Source organism: Sinohyriopsis cumingii, chromosome 1 (assembly GCF_028554795.1).
Source record: "Sinohyriopsis cumingii isolate HCF-2022 chromosome 1, ASM2855479v2, whole genome shotgun sequence".
NCBI classification, from domain to species: domain Eukaryota; kingdom Metazoa; phylum Mollusca; class Bivalvia; order Unionida; family Unionidae; genus Sinohyriopsis; species Sinohyriopsis cumingii.
Window position 1 is genome coordinate 121,149,773 of NC_142961.1, and position 16,530 is coordinate 121,166,302.

General features: G+C 36.8%; 1 protein-coding gene across 4 annotated transcripts in view; it reads right to left on the reverse strand.

Annotated features, from left to right (window-relative positions):
- Positions 1-16,530, reverse strand: part of LOC149807753 (kynurenine/alpha-aminoadipate aminotransferase, mitochondrial-like) — a 66,636-nt gene that overhangs the window by 9,975 nt on the left and 40,131 nt on the right. For all 4 annotated transcript variants that reach the window (XM_089970103.1, XM_089970073.1, XM_089970084.1 and 1 more), the window contains exons 9-11: positions 15,969-16,065; positions 11,213-11,339; positions 8,640-8,845 (exon numbers count right to left, since the gene is read on the reverse strand). In XM_089970103.1, the coding sequence (XP_089826229.1) occupies positions 8,640-8,845; positions 11,213-11,339; positions 15,969-16,065 (430 nt within the window). The remainder of the gene's footprint in view (positions 1-8,639; positions 8,846-11,212; positions 11,340-15,968; positions 16,066-16,530) is intronic.

A 16,530-nucleotide genomic window follows, 5' to 3' on the forward strand; every position in this document is an offset into this window, starting at 1 on the left:
TTGGCAAAGGGGTGCATCACAACTACAGATGTACATACATAAGTCATCTGCTTCCAATATTTACAATGTCGAATCAAGCAAAGGAAAATGACAACTACACTTTTCATGTGGATTTAACAAGCGGTTTAATTTCTATGTTCATGTATGCAGAGCGATATAATTCTAAACTCTCAACGTTATGTAACTTACACAATTATTCAGCATTGCTGAACAGGATGAACTACGTTATTATGTTGTCTGATGGAAATAAGCTAGCCAATAGTGTACGCAATATGGTACCGTGTTAGTATGGAAAGTCCGTTAAGCATGAAATGATGCAGGGGATGCCAGTATTAATGCCATTCTGGTCACAGTCAGGTTAGAAATTATAAATCAATGATTCAACTGACTTAGTTCTGTGCACTTTTTATCACATTAAATGTTCTCATTTTTTAAATCGGTAGGGGGGTAGGTACAAACGGGTTTGTATTATCAGACTATATATGTTTTAATGAATTTTAAGCATAGTACAAACCATAAATTCACATATCAATTAAAAACTGAACCATTTCTGGAAATATCCACTATCTACATTCTAAATGCAATAAAAACTTATATCCACGAAACAGTTTTACAGTATTTTGCATCAACTGGACATATGAATACAGGATCTATTCGAGAACTGAAAATTTTGCTTGCATGTTAACCCTCCATCTGAAACCAAGAAGGAATGGCTTCTAATATTGAATTAAATGTATTGCTTCCCAAAATGATGTGTGATTTTTGCAAGTTTAGTTGATTTTTAGGACAAACGTTTTAGAAACCAGCATGAATCAAGCAAACATGTTTCCTACAATAGACCTTGATGAGTGGTGTGTCTTATGATAGACTCTGATAAGTGAAGTGGCCTATGATAGACCATGATAAGTAATGTGTCCTATGATAAACCTTGATAAATGATGTCCTACAATGACCCGGAGAAGTGATGTGTCCTATGACAGACTCTGATAAGTGATGTTTCCTATGACAGATTCTGATAAATGGTGTCCTACAATAGATCCTGATAGTGATCTGTCCTATGATAGACCCTGATAAATGACGTGCCCTATAATAGATCCTGATAAGTGATGTATCCTATGATAAACCATGACAAGTGATGTGTCCTATGATAGACCCTGATAAATGAAGTGTCCTATGACAGACCCTGATAAGTGATGTGTCCTATGATAGACCCTACTAAGTGATGTGTCTTATGATAGACACTGATAAGTTATGTGTCCTACGATAGACCCTGATAAGTGATGTCCTACGATAGACCCTGATAAGTGAAGTGTCCTATGATAGACCCTGATAAGTGATGTCCTACGATAGACCCTGATAAGTGAAGTGTCCTATGATAGACCCTGATAAGTGATGTGACCTACAATAGACCCTGATAAGTGACGTGTCCTACAACAGACCCTGATAAGTGATGTGTCCTATGACAGACCCTGATAAGTGATGTGTCCTACAATAGACCCTGATAAGTGATGTATCCTACGATAGACCCTGATAAGTGATGTGTCCTACAATAGACCCTGATAAGTGATGTGTCCTACAATAGACCCTGATAAGTGATGTGTCCTACAATAGACCCTGATAAGTGATGTGTCCCACAATAGACCCTGATAAGTGATGTATCCTACGATAGACCCTGATAAGTGATGTGTCCTACATTAGACCCTGATAAGTGATGTGTCCTACAATAGACACTGAGAAGTGCTGTGTCCTATAATAGATCATGATAAGTGTTGTGTCTTATGATTGATGAGTGGTTTCTAGCCCCCAGATCATGACCAAATCAAGCTTGTGAGGACATTATAGAGGGTCATCTGGATTTTTTTAGGGTGGCAAAACTCATCAAAATATGGAGTCAGGCTCATGAGGCTCAGAAAAAATATTTTGTAGGGTCAGAGCCGAAAAGGTTTAGGAACCTCTTTGATCGACCCTGATAAGTGGTGTGTTCTGTGATAGAGACGATAAGCAATGTGTCCTAAAAATAGACTCTGATATGTGATGTGTCCTACAACTGACCCCGAGAGGTGATATATGTCCAAGTGTAATTAATCAACTGGATCAAAAGATGATAAAGCATAGACAATGCATTAAAAGGTGTCTCAGCCTCCTTATTTAGTAAGACCTTCCTCTGCAACACTGCAGGTCAGTCATTTGAATACCAAGCAGGCCAATCACTGCAGGTCAGTCATTTGAATACCAAGCAGGCCACTCACTGCAGGTCAGTCATTTGAATACCAAGCAGGCCACTCACTGCAGGTCAGTCATTTGAATACCAAGCAGGCCAATCACTGCAGGTCAGTCATTTGAATACCAAGCAGGCCACTCACTGCAGGTCAGTCATTTGAATACCAAACAGGCCACTCACTGCAGGTCAGTCATTTGAATACCAAGCAGGCCATTCACTGCAGGTCAGTCATTTGAATACCAAGCAGGCCACTCACTGCAGGTCAGTCATTTGAATACCAAGCAGGCCAATCACTGCAGGTCAGTCATTTGAATACCAAGCAGGCCAATCACTGCAGGTCAGTCATTTGAATACCAATCAGGCCCATCATAGCAGGCCAATCCTTTGAATACTACGAAGAGTAAGGCATATATGAAAATGAGGCCAAGTGTTTTTCTTTTTGAGCAAAAATGATACATGTACATTAGCATAGGAATTATTAAGCACATGTCTCAGGCAGAAATTAATTTGCTTTGATTTTGTCACTGCTGGTGGTGAATAAGGAGCTCATGACAGGTATAAAAAACTGCACATACAGGTCCTCTGTCTCTAAATTGAAGTTTTATAAAAATTGCATAAGGGACAGAGGGTGTGTAACTGTTCATTTAAAAAGATTTATATGCATCAGTAATTTAAGCTGACAACCTACTTGAAAAGGCAGAAGTCAGAATGCAAATATAATTTACCATGTAACCAAACTGTCATTAGGAAATGATGTAAAAAAAGGTCAAGGAATTGTTATGTATATGTATATTTTTTTGTAAATCCTGGTACATGATTTTTTTCTAATTTTAGTAATTTTTATTCTTGGCTGTAAGCTGTACAGATAATCTTTAGTTAGATTTTGCCTATGTGACCAGGGTCTGTTAAGAGAGTAAAATTACATAAGATCTATAAATAGATGTTTATGTATGTGCTGACAATTACAAATAATAATCTTAATAATAAGACTTAAAGGTTAATTTCTCATTGGCTGATGGGGTTTGGATGGTTCTAGAAGAATTCAGTCGCTTCCCACTGGTTGGGTTCAGTAATTTAAGTTTTCATATGACAATACTTTGTGTACTAGCAACTGCCTCGCTTGGTGCTCAGCATTAAGAGGTTAGTGTTAGGACTGGTCAGTCTGGTGTCAAGAAAATGCGACTGGGTGGAACATGATGCTACATGTCTGCGGCATGATGTCCCAGTCCTAGACAAAACTATAAACTGCCACAATGCAGACATCATGACTGAAAAATTGTTAACCTTTTACTTTATGCAAGCACCTCTGGATGCCTCTACTCCATTCTCATGGAAGCACCTTTGGATGCCTACTTGATTTGCATTGAAGCGTGTTTGGATGCCTCTACTCCATTCTCAAGGAAGCAGCTTTGGATGCCTCTACATGATTCACATTGAAGCGTGTTTGGATGCCTCTACACCATTTTCATGGAAGCACCTTTGGATGCCTACTTGATTCGCATTGAAGCGTGTTTGGATGCCTCTACTCCATTCTCATGGAAGCACTTTTGGATGCCTCTACTTGATTCACACTGAAGTGTGTTTGGATGCCTCTACACCATTCTCATGGAAGTACGTTTGGACATTTTTAGCTGGCTTTTGTAGCACCACCTTCATGGAAAACCCCCCATTAGATATTTCATTCAATGATATGGATGATCATTATGTCAGATCACATGGTGGCTGTTTAAGCTCTAGTCATAATCTAATAATTCAAGTATCGGGGGTTGATTCTCAATTCTCCAAAATGGAGGCTGTGGATTTTGTTCAATACTTTTGGAGTTTGCACGATTAGAATCACTACTATGAAAACTTAAATAACTTAGGTAAAGGCTTGGATATTGATGTAGGCAACACTTAGTTTTTTTATTACATCATTTCCTAATGAATGTTTGATTGCTTGGTAAGTGATAGTTGCTCTCTGACTTCTGCCTTCTCAATGAGGTTGTCAGCTTTAAATGAAAAATTCTGAATTGCTCCTGGTGCAACTTATGAGCAAAATGTAAACCATAATAATCATTTGAAAAACTAATAAACTTGCCAAAAATGTTCAACTTGACTTCAATAATTTCACAATATTTGTAGTCACATGAATTTGTTATACAATACTGTCGATGTTAAGGTTATTTCATGTGCATGTCAGTGTTCACACTGTAAATAAGTCACAATATTTTGTAAATTTTTACAGTAAATATATTATGTTTCTCTCTTTTCATAACAAATCTGTCAAATAAACACCCAAGTACATCAACTATATACAAATAATCCCATACATTCACTTGTCTTTTTCTCTAATGGACACAACCTGTTCATATGCCAGTAGAGCTTTTTTTGCTGCTTTGGCAAAGATTTCTTAAGCCTTCATTTTTGTCACCACTGGTGTTTTGGGCTCAATGAGCAATCGCTTCTTTTCCTTCTCAATGACAGCCTTTTTTCCTTTCAAGCAGGTGCTTGTATTGGTGACATGCAGTGTGCATATTCTGACAGAGGGATACATCTGTTCTCTCATGCAAGAAACCTTTCTTCTTACAGTAATTAACAGCACTTTTTCCAGATGCCTTCTGAGCTTCAGTATTTCTATATGCAGCTGCTTTTTTGTAGGTAGTGTTCCAAACTCTTCCAATCGCAATTACTGTATTAAGATCTTTCTTGCAGAGGTCACAAAATGCCAGTCCTATTGCGTTCAATTTTCTTAAAAACTGACCAAATAAATTCTGTCAACTTTTCACTCCAACCATTCCAATTTCCATACGTTTTTTTAAAAACGTTTTGAGTCATGGTCTCAACAACTCAAAATGATGTTTTGCAAGCATACTTCTTCTTTCCACTGCCATCAGTTTCCATTACACGAAGATTCGTTGGCTGATTTAAACCTTTGACCAATCAGAATACTCTTTACGAGAGTCGTGTGCTAACTAATAGATGGAACGAATAATTTACAAGGATCGTTAGTCTACTGCCATAAATATTTTTAAAAATTCGTAAGTGAAGAAACAAACATGCACATGGCTGTCAGTGATACAGGAAATACTTCTATTTCTACCTCTCTGCTTAAGACGACTGTTCAATAGGATACTCTGGAAATTAATGTGACTTCATTATGAAAAAGCCAAAGCTGATGAGAATTAATATTACTGCATAATACAGAACATTACACATCAAGCATGGTCTGTTGATAATGCTGACATAAAATGTATACATTATTTAACTTTGAAAAACATGTTATTAAACAGAACCATTGAAGAATAACATTTTTTCTCAAAGAATAACTATTTTTTAAGTTTGCAAGCTACTATAGAATTTCTTAATTTTTAAAGATTTTACAAAGCATCCTATTCCTGGATATGTGTGTAACAGTACAAAGCATTCTATGCCTGGACACGTATATGTAACAGTACAAACCATGCTATCCCTGAACATGTGTGTGTGTGTGTGTGTAACAGTACAAAGCATTTTATGCCTGGACATGTGTGTGTAACAGTACAAAGCATCCTACGCCTGGACATATGTGTGTAAGAGTACAAAGCATCCTATGCCTGGACACGTATATGCAACAGTACAAACCATGCTATCCCTGGACATTGTGTGTGTGTGTGTGTAACAGTACAAATCATTCTATGCCTGGACATGTGTGTGTAACAGTATAAAAGCATTCTATGCCTGGGCATGTGTGTGTAACAGTACAAACCATCCTATGCCTGGACATATGTGTGTAACAGTATAGAGCATTCTAGGCCAAGATATATGTAACTGTACAAAGCATCCCATGCCTGGACATGTGTATGTAACAGTACAAAGCATTCTAAGCCTGGACATGTGTGTAAAAGTAAAAAGCATTCAATTACGCTGGACATGTGTTTGTACCAGTACAAAGTATCCTATACCTGGACATGTGTGTAACAGTACAAAGCATCCCATGCCTGGACATGTGTGTAACAGTACAAAGCATCCCATGCCTGGACATGTGTGTAACAGTACAAAGCATTCTATGTTTGGACATGTGTGCGTAATAGTACAAAGCATTTAATTAGGTTGGACATGTGTGTGTAACAGTACAAAGCATTCTATGCCTGGACATGTCTATGTAACAGTACAAAGCATTCTATGCCTGGACATGTGTATGTAATAGTACAAAGCATTCTATGTTTAGACATGTGTGCATAATAGTACAAAGTGTTTAATTAGGTTGGACATGTGTGTGTAACAGTACAAAGCATTCTATGCCTGGACATGTGTGTAACAGTACAAAGCATTCTATGCCTGGACATGTGTGTGTAACAGTACAAAGCATTCTATGCCTGGACATGTGTGTGTAACAGTACAAAGCATTCTATGTTTGGACATGTGTGCATAATAGTACAAAGCATTTAATTAGGTTGGACATGTTGGTATATAACACTTTGTATTGTTACACGTCTATTTTAATTGAATGCTTTGTATTGTTACACACAGTAGAAAGCATCCTATGCCTGGACATGTGTATGTAACTGTACAGAGCCTTCTAATAAGGATCCTATGGAACAGAATGGTTTGTAATGTTACACACAGTATAATGCATCCTATGCCTTTACATGTGTATGTAACAGTATTCTATTCCTGGAGATGTGTGTGTAAAAGTATGAAGCATTCTGTGCCAAGACATATGGCTGTAACAGTACAAAGCATTCTATGCCTGGACATGTGTATGTAACAGTACAAAGGATTTTATGCCTGGACATGTGTATGTAACAGTACAAAGCATCCCATGCCTGGACACGTGTATGTAAAAGCATGAAGCATTCTGTGCTTGGACATGTGTCTGTAACAGTACAAAGCATCCCATACCTGAACATATGTATGTAACAGTATAAGCATTCTTTGCCTAGACATGTGTATGTCACAGTACAAAGCATTCTATGTCTGGACATATAACAAATGAAACAATTGCCAGATGAGCTAGTCATGGCATGTGCATTATCAATGGCTTACATATAAATAGTTGTCAGCTGTAAGCCTAACATGCATATTGGGGGAATGGAAATAAGTCTGATTAGTTGCCATGGTTTTACTAATTAAGTACCATGCACATATTCAGATATTTTGGTAACCACATACAATTTTTTATATATATTAGGACTGTATGGTCCTTTGAGTGATGTTAAGTATGTGACTTACTAATGCGTAATTTATCTCAGTTTTACTTTATCTTTTCATCTGAAAACAATTAGGTTATTTATTTTAGAATTCAATAGTTGTGTTTCTTAATATTTACAGATAACACTTTAATTTATATTTTTCTAATATGATTTCTATAGATCAAGAAATGGATATTTACTTTCAAATGGATAATAAAGACAACAAAATATATCTCAATAAAGTAATATAAAGATTATTTGGGGGTGAGGTGAGAGGTGAGCACATTATTTGCACGTCTGTGGCCCTGGTTTCAAACCTGGAAATGACATGTACAAAGGTTAATGGCTGTCCATCCATGGTTAGTATTTTCTTTGCAATTATACAGGCTCCTAATCCTCAAATGTCACCTAATGTTATTAACTGTGCCACTGGAAAAAGTTGCTATGAACTGTACTTAACATGTACACAGCATGTGAAGAATATGGAAAAAAAATTAACAATGCCGGATCCTGCATTCTGAGCCCATGATGAAAGCATTGCTTCAAAGTCTGACGGTGAACTGAGTGCATTTTCCAAGGACACACTGAAGCAAGAGACCTAAACTGGCATGGACATGTATCAAACCCATCACCCCTGGATTACAATTGGAATGCTTCACCAACATAGCTACCACAGCTTCAAACAAATTGATGAATGAATTGCCTTAGAGTTATGATGATTCATTGTGCGTATGAAGAAAATCCATCAAGAACTTTAGGAAAAAAGAAATCAATGAAAAACTTGAACCAAAACTTAAATGTAAATTTTCTATGACTGTAACCTTGACCCAAAGCTACAAAAGCATTCATCAGAGAATGAATTGTGTTAACTGCTTAAGGACTCTGCAATAGAAACCTATCAAGGGTTTTTGGAAATAAAAGCGAATGGAAAAACAAAAATATTTACAAAAATTTTCTATGACTGTAATGTTGACCCAAAGATAAAAGGGTGAGAATGTAAAGAAAAATAATTATATATATATATATATATATATATATATATATATATATATATATATATATATATATATATATATATATATATATATATATTGATTCATAAGCGTATGATGAGAATCTAAGGGGTAAATTAAATTTATGCAAATAAAAAAAAAATCACAAAAGCCTTGTAAAAAAATTGGAGACTGCTAATGCCAGAAAAGTGACCACCAAGTCTTGCTTCCCACTAAGTTAAAGATTGACAAAACTAAATTAATACCACATACAAGATCCATCTGTTCTGCTGTGCACACAGAATAGGCTGCTCTCACATATTGGCTTGGGGCTTGGTCATCCAACATGAAAGCATTCCCAGGTACAAATAAAACATCCTTCTGACGTGCTTTCACTGTAATCATCTTGAAAGTATCGGGCACTTTCAGCTTCAGCCACAAAAACATTCCACCTGAGGGCTCTGACCATTCTGCCAGACCTAAAATATGGTTTTCAAGATTAGTCTATATGCACATGGCACACTTTACCAACATGGAGAGAGAGAGAGAGAGAGAGAGAGAGAGAGAGAGAGAGAGAGACAGAGAGAGAGAGAGAGAGAGAGAGAGAGACAGACAGAGAGAGAGAGAGACAGAGACAGAGAGAGAGAGAGAGAGAGAGAGAGAGAGTAAAATCAATGGATTACATGCAAATCAATACCATTATGGATCATGGGCATGCAGCTGAGAATTTAAATTTGTTGATTTTTCAAGGCAAGTCTAACTCTACAAAGTCTTATATACAATGCAGGAAAATTGTTAATCTCATAAATATGAAAGTGAACTTAATGGTCTGCATCTATAGACAGATGTTTTACATCATACATATGTGGAACCAAATTTACAACAAGGATTGTAATTCCCTTAAATTATATCTGAAAACCCAAACGTTAGTCTGATATCTCTTTCATTGTATAGCTGCATCATTTGCACAAATTTGAAAGCCATGTAAACTAGAATGCCTTTAGTCAAATTTGGGTCAAATTTGTTGAGCAGTTCTTGAGAAAAGAAAAGGGTGTGTGTTTGTGATTTGGAGTTTTAATGTAGCTTTAAAAAAAATTCTGTCATATTGATAAGATGTCTGCAGTGTGACAGTTTATAGTGATGTCTAGCACTGGGGCATCATGCCGCAGACATGTAGCATGATGTCCAACCCAGTCACATTATCCTGACACCAGGCTGACCAGTCCTAGCACTAACCTCTTAATGCTGAGCACCAAGTGAGGCAGCTGTTAGTACCATTTTTGTAAGTCTTTGGTATGACTTGGCCGGGGATCAAACCCATGACCTCCTGCATCCAAGGTGGACGCTCTAACCACTAGGCCACCGGAGCAGTTGAAAAAAAAGAAAAGTCTTTTTAATGTTTTCTTCTCTTTAGTAATAACAGCCGTATCTTTTGGCAGATCAGCACCGCTGGAATAAATCTAAAAATTATTTCTTTAAATTTGTCATTTTTGTAAAAATCAGTTCTTCAGAAGGACTCATTTAAATTTTTCCCAATCTTTAGTAATGACAGCTGTATATTATGGCAGACTGACAACACTTGAGTAATGACAGCTGTATCTTATGGCAGACTGACATCACTTGAATAATGACAGCTGTATCTTATGGCAGACTGACATCACTTGAGTAATGACAGCTGTATCTTGTGGCAGACTGACATCACTTTAGTAATGACAGCTGTATCTTATGGCAGACTGACATCACTTGAGTAATGACAGCTGTATCTTATGGCAGACTGACATCACTTGAGTAATGACAGCTGTATCTTATGGCAGACTGACATCACTTGAGTAATGACAGCTGTATCTTACAGCAGACTGACATCACTTGAGTAATGACAGCTGTATCTTATGGCAGACTGACATCACTTGAGTAATGACAGCTGAATCTTATGGCAGACTGACATCACTTTAGTAATGACAGCTGTATCTTATGGAAGACTGACATCACTTTAGTAATGACAGCTGTATCTTATGGCAGACTGACATCACTTGAGAAAATCTGAATGAACTTCATGCCAAAATTATGTGTTGAAATTTCATCAAATTCTGTTAAGCACAACACAAGATGTTGTTTAGAATTTATTTTATTTTAAGCAATGGTGGACATATATGATGGCAGGCTGACATAATTTAAACAAATCTGAAACAGCTTCATAACAGAATGCTTTGTCAACTTTGCTCAAACTTAGAGCAGTTCATAAGAAGCCACTTAAAGATTTTTAAAATTTTGAGATCTGCATCATTGGAATAAATATGAAAAAGCTTCATGCCTGGATTGTTTGTTAAATCTGGAAAATTCTGTTGAATGATATATGGCAAGTTGTTCGAATCTTTTAAAAAAATTTTTTTAAATAATGTTGGTAATATTTTATGGATAATCTATAGTATTTAGCAAATTTTGACAGAGTGTCATGCCAGGATACTCTGTCAACTTCAGTCAAGTTCTTTTGAGTGGTTTTATGAGAAGATGCTGTACATGACAAATGTAAACAGAAAACAAACAAAAACATGCAAAAAAATAATGATCCAGTAGTTCTAGCTTTAATTCTACATTTCTAAAGTTGTTTGTTGGTTGGTTTTCAATGGCCCTTTGAGCACTTTATCTGACTGTGGACATGGGAGCTAAGTATCTGTCCCAAGGACACACCAAGCAAGCAGACCCAGACTGGCCTAGGCGGATTCATCAATAAGAAATGTATTCATAAATGCTCCCACAAATATGAAATTTCTTTCTGCAAAATTATGAAAAAGAAGTTGATACAACAGGCAAAATGTTAGTAAAGACAATGCTTTTAAAAACATTACCAGTTAGGTGTTTCTTGGCTGCTGCAACACAATGATTTTTTCTCTCTCTGTAGAATTCAGTCACTTTATCAGAATGCTGTTTGAATCCTTCATAACCCCATCCTTGGAGAATTTGCAGAAGGGTTATCTAAAATGTACCAGAATTATTTTGGGGACATAGAGATAAATATATGGATAAATATTACTCAGAATGTAATTATAAATTATATAGCTCACATCTACGAAGCTACTATCTTGGGGGACCCCAGGTGGCTGAGTGGTCTATGGCATTTACATATCAATGACATACATCCCACCTCTGTCCATGTGGGTTTGAGTCTCAGGGTTTTCCTTGGTTCTTCCTCTACCAAATATACTGGCTGTCAGGTATAGCCTATCATGTGCTGCAAATGGCATTAAACCCATAAGAACAATCACTGACCTTGACCTATAAAAGTGGCTCCTGTGAGAAGGCATAAAAACAGAATAAAAGAGAACTCTCTCTCTCTCTCTCTCTCTCTATATATATATATATACACAAACACACACACACATACATATATACACATGAATACAGAATAAATCCTATCTTGTAAAACGACTGCTATCAGACCTCCAACCTTGTGTGTGTGTGTGTGTGTCTGTACATATAAAATCATTGAAATTGTTCTTAAAGACTACTTCTGAAGCTATCATCATTGTCCACCCCAGAAACCAGATTTTGAAATGACACTGATAATGTGACTTATCAGCCCTGAAAGCAAGAGATGGAAGCATCCTAGAAAGTGGGTTGTACTAAGGGTGGGTGTAGTGTCACTGAACCACTCACGGGGTTCACAAATTTATATCAAACATCGACTTTACAAGTCCATAGTTTGTACTTCTTAGTATGCCAGTAAAATGTGAAATATAAGTCACAGTGACCCATCCTTTTGTAGTAAAGGTATGGTACTAATAGAGATTATGCAATCATATAGTTTCTCACTCACAATGGAACAAAGATCAGTCCATTTATTTTCACTCTACACAAGATGATTGAATCTCTCTTTTTGGAGCAGTTTCCTAACTTTCTGGAGTATGGAAATTCGATAGGTGGCAATCTGATTATTCTGAGAGATTTTTAGTTTGTCAAAACTCCAAAGATTCTTTTCACATTTTCAACCTCAAACAGTCTGTTAGCCAACCCACCCATAAACATGGTCACATTTTAGACTGGATTCTTCATAGACGTGACGATAATATTCTAGTCTTCATTGGTGTCCCACAATCTCGCATCAGATCACATTTGCATCATATGCCATCTCTATATATCAGTCCCTTGCCTTCCATCTCTGTTTGATAAATAGAACTCAACTTATGAATGACCTCCAAGCAAACATAACAACTTCATTACAACCTACTGCAGTACAACTTGACAAGTGCTTGTGTTTATTGTTTGACAAACATGCCCCAGCAACCAAGTGCAGAGCATCAATTAAAAAAATGTTCTCCATGGTATAGTAGCGTTAGGGACCAGCTTTACAGAGCTAAAATAGAACGCTGTAGGGTGGAGGGGATTTGGCTTTTCACCAGCCTCACTATTCAAAAGCAAATCTATGAAGCTATTAAGAAGAATGTCACAAACATAGTTCATGCAGCAAAATCAACCTAATACAAAACTAAGATCACATAAAGTTCCAGCTGCAAATAAATAGCTCTTCAAGATTAAAAATAAGCTAATGTCAAGGAATAAATGCACACTACTTCTAAAAACCTTCTCTCCAGCTGACTTTCCTGACTTGTTTGCAAATTTCTTCTGTGACAAAGTAAAATCCATTAGAGATAAGCTTGACAACACAATTTCCACCGTCACTGTCACCATGTCACTGTCACTCATTGTCACGATGTCATTGTCACTCATTGTCACCATGTTACCAAGTAGTTGCAATATAGAATATCAATGACATCCTTTCATGGCATTTTAACCTGTCTCTATGGAGTTGGTACATACAATTGTGTTGAAGAATATCCCAAAGTCATTCAAACTCTACCTGTTTTTGACATAACTGCTGCTTGAGTGCTTCAATCCAATATTGTCTTCACTAACTGATGTTATTTATATTTCTCTCTCATCTAGGGAATTTCCATTATTTTTCAAAAATGCCATTGTAAAGCCTCTGTTGAAGAAACTAACACTTGACCATAACAATTTAAAGAACTAATGTCCTGTTTCTAACCTCCCATTCATGTCCAAAATCTTAGAAAAAGCTGTTATTTTCCAACTTGTACCTCATCCAAATTCTTTTCAGCAATGTACAGTCTGCATATTGCCCTCGCCACAATACTGCAACTGCTATTCTAAGAGTAGTTAACAACCTTCTCTCTGCTTTGGATTATGGAAATACTACAGTCCTCACCCTCCTTGACTTATCAGGAACATTTGACACAACAGACCATGATATATTATTTCATCATCGCCAGCGTGTATTTGGTATTCACAATACAGCCATACTATGGTTCAAGTCCTAGTTAGTCAACAGGACACAAATTGCATCCATAAATGCAAAACATTCCAGCCCAGTTGGTCTATGTTTTGGTGTTCTCCGCACAGTTCTCTTCATTCAATACACTCAGCCTCTCGCTAGTGTCACAGATCAACATCCGATGTCTCACCAATTGTATGCTTACAACACTCAAATATACAAATCCAGCTGCCCAATGAAGTTGTGGCTACCATCCAAAGTGGAGGGAGGTATATTTCCTAAGTGAACTTATGGATGACATGTAACAGGATGCAGATGAATGACAATAAAACTGAAGCCATCCTGATCACCATGCGAAGATTTTCTCATTTAACATCCTTTACCTCAAACAATAAGTATCAGCAATGTCATGATTAAAATTTTCACAGTCAGTACAAAACCTAGGTGTCAATGTGCTCTCATTACACCAACATGTAATGAACATATGCAAGGTTGCATATCTGGGGCTCAGACACATCAGCTCCATACACAGTATTTTTTCAGTTGACGCCACTAAAACATTTTTGTGTTCGTTAGTAGTTTCTAGACTGGACTATTGTAGTTCACATCTGTCTGGTTCATCTCAGAATATACTACAGAAACTTCAAATCAGAGCTGCTCAGATTACCCTTAGGGTACGAAGAACTAAGTAAATGTCTCACTGGCTTCCTGTTCGATCCAGATTCAAACACAAAATTTATTCTCCATGCTATATTTCAGTGACTGGCTCAATTCCAATTTACCTCACCCATGTGTACACCCCATCAAGAAACTTATGTTCATTTTCCAACACTCATACTCTCATTATTCCAACTGTTAAAACAAAGTCATACAATGTTCTTTTGTGAACCAGGGCCCAGCTATGTGGAACAAATTGTCCACTGATATTAGACACAAGGACACTGATCTCTTTCAAGAGTAAAACTCACATATTTTGACTATAAGAAACGAATTAAAGGACTTAATAACATTTACTTCCTTAATTATTGTCAACATGCTTTTGTTTAGTAATTTCATGGTGTTTGTTTTTGTAAGCTTGTCATTTTATGTTTTTATGTGTTTTCAAATACTGTAAAGCACTTCAAGCTTCTAAAGATTAGGTGCTATACTAAGATTAGGTTATATACTAAGATTAGGTGCTGTACAAATTAGGGACCACTCCGGTGGCCTAGCTAGTGGTTAGAGCGTCTGCCTCGGATGTGGGAGGTCATGGGTTCGATCCCCCGGCCGAGTCATACCAAAGACTACAAAAATGGTACTAACAGCTGCCTCGCTTGGCGCTCAGCATTAAGAGGTTAGTGTTAGGACTGGTTGGCCTGGTGTCAGTATAATGTGACTGGGTGGGACGTCATGCTACATGTCTGCGACATGATGCCCCAGTGCTAGGCATCACTGTAAACTGCCACACTGCAGACATCGTAATGATATGACTGAAAAATTGGTAAAGCTACATTAAAAATCCAAATCACACAAACACTAAAATTAGGTGCTATACTAAGATTAGGTGCTGTACTAAGTTTAGGTGCTGTACTAAGATTAGGTGCTGTACTAAAATTAGGTGCTGCACTAAGATTAGGTACTATACTAGGATTAGGTGCTATACTATGATTAGGTGCTATACTAAGATTAGCTGCTGTACCAAGTCAACATTATTATTATTATTTTCAAACACGAAATGAGTTTGAAAAATAAACTAACAAAATTTAACCAAAATCAGTGAAGCATGGAAGATACATCAGTGACCTAATTTGTCATGAGGGTTTTCATCAAGATACAACCCATCACCAAGGTGAATGATTCCATGTATAACAGTATAGTGTATTTAAATAGTGTGTATAAAAGCCTTTGCTAACACGAAAACCTAAACCAAGAGTGCAGAACTAATATACATTTATCCTCTTGGATAGGTGCAATGAAACCCACTTGAATCTGTTGCCAAGGACCCAGGAATATAAATGGTTGCCATTCAGAGAGTATATACATACATAAATGCTTTTGTATGTGCACTGGTGCAAGGGCAATACAGCAGCTTACCTGTCCTCCATTCAGGTGCACTAAAAAATGGCAATGGTTACCTTCACCTTCAAAATAAAAACATAATTTTGCCTGAATATAGATGTGACAATACATCTAGATCAAAATTATTACCCAATATATAATCTAATTTTAATTTATTTTTTGAAACTCTAACTATCCAAATTAATTTTAGATCATGTAATTTGCTGCCACTCCTAAAATTTGTGTAGGCTGGTATTTGCATACATGATTAAGTTTACCTGGGACAAGCCACTAGCATGCATAACAGTTGCTTGCATGTGTAATTCCATCCTCTCAATTATAGGTTTGGGTCCTGATACAAATCCAAGCCTCAACCTGAAAAACAACAAGAGTTTCCCTGATTACTACAGCTCTTGTAACACTAGCATCACTGCCATGGTTGTAAGGGAGATACTGTCTTTACTTGCTTATAACTCGAGTCAAAACACAAATAACAAAATCCTAATCTGCCTTAGCATAACTAAGTAGCTCCGAAGATGTAGCAATAACAAATTTGTCATAACAGATAATGGTTAGATGATGGTCAACATGCCACACCATAACATTTCTGGTTTTTGACCAGTAGAGATAACAATTATGGCAAATATTATTATTATTATGAAACTACAATATGTTGCTTTGGTATTACGATCAAAATTTATCAAGTCTCCTAATAGTCTTTAACTTCTCTCTGTTTTTAGACAAAAATCACCTGTTGTGGAAGCTTCTCTGGGCATCTTGGCAATTTGCTAAGTTCTTTAGAGTAATTAATGTTGGAGTATACTTTTCAACATGCAAATC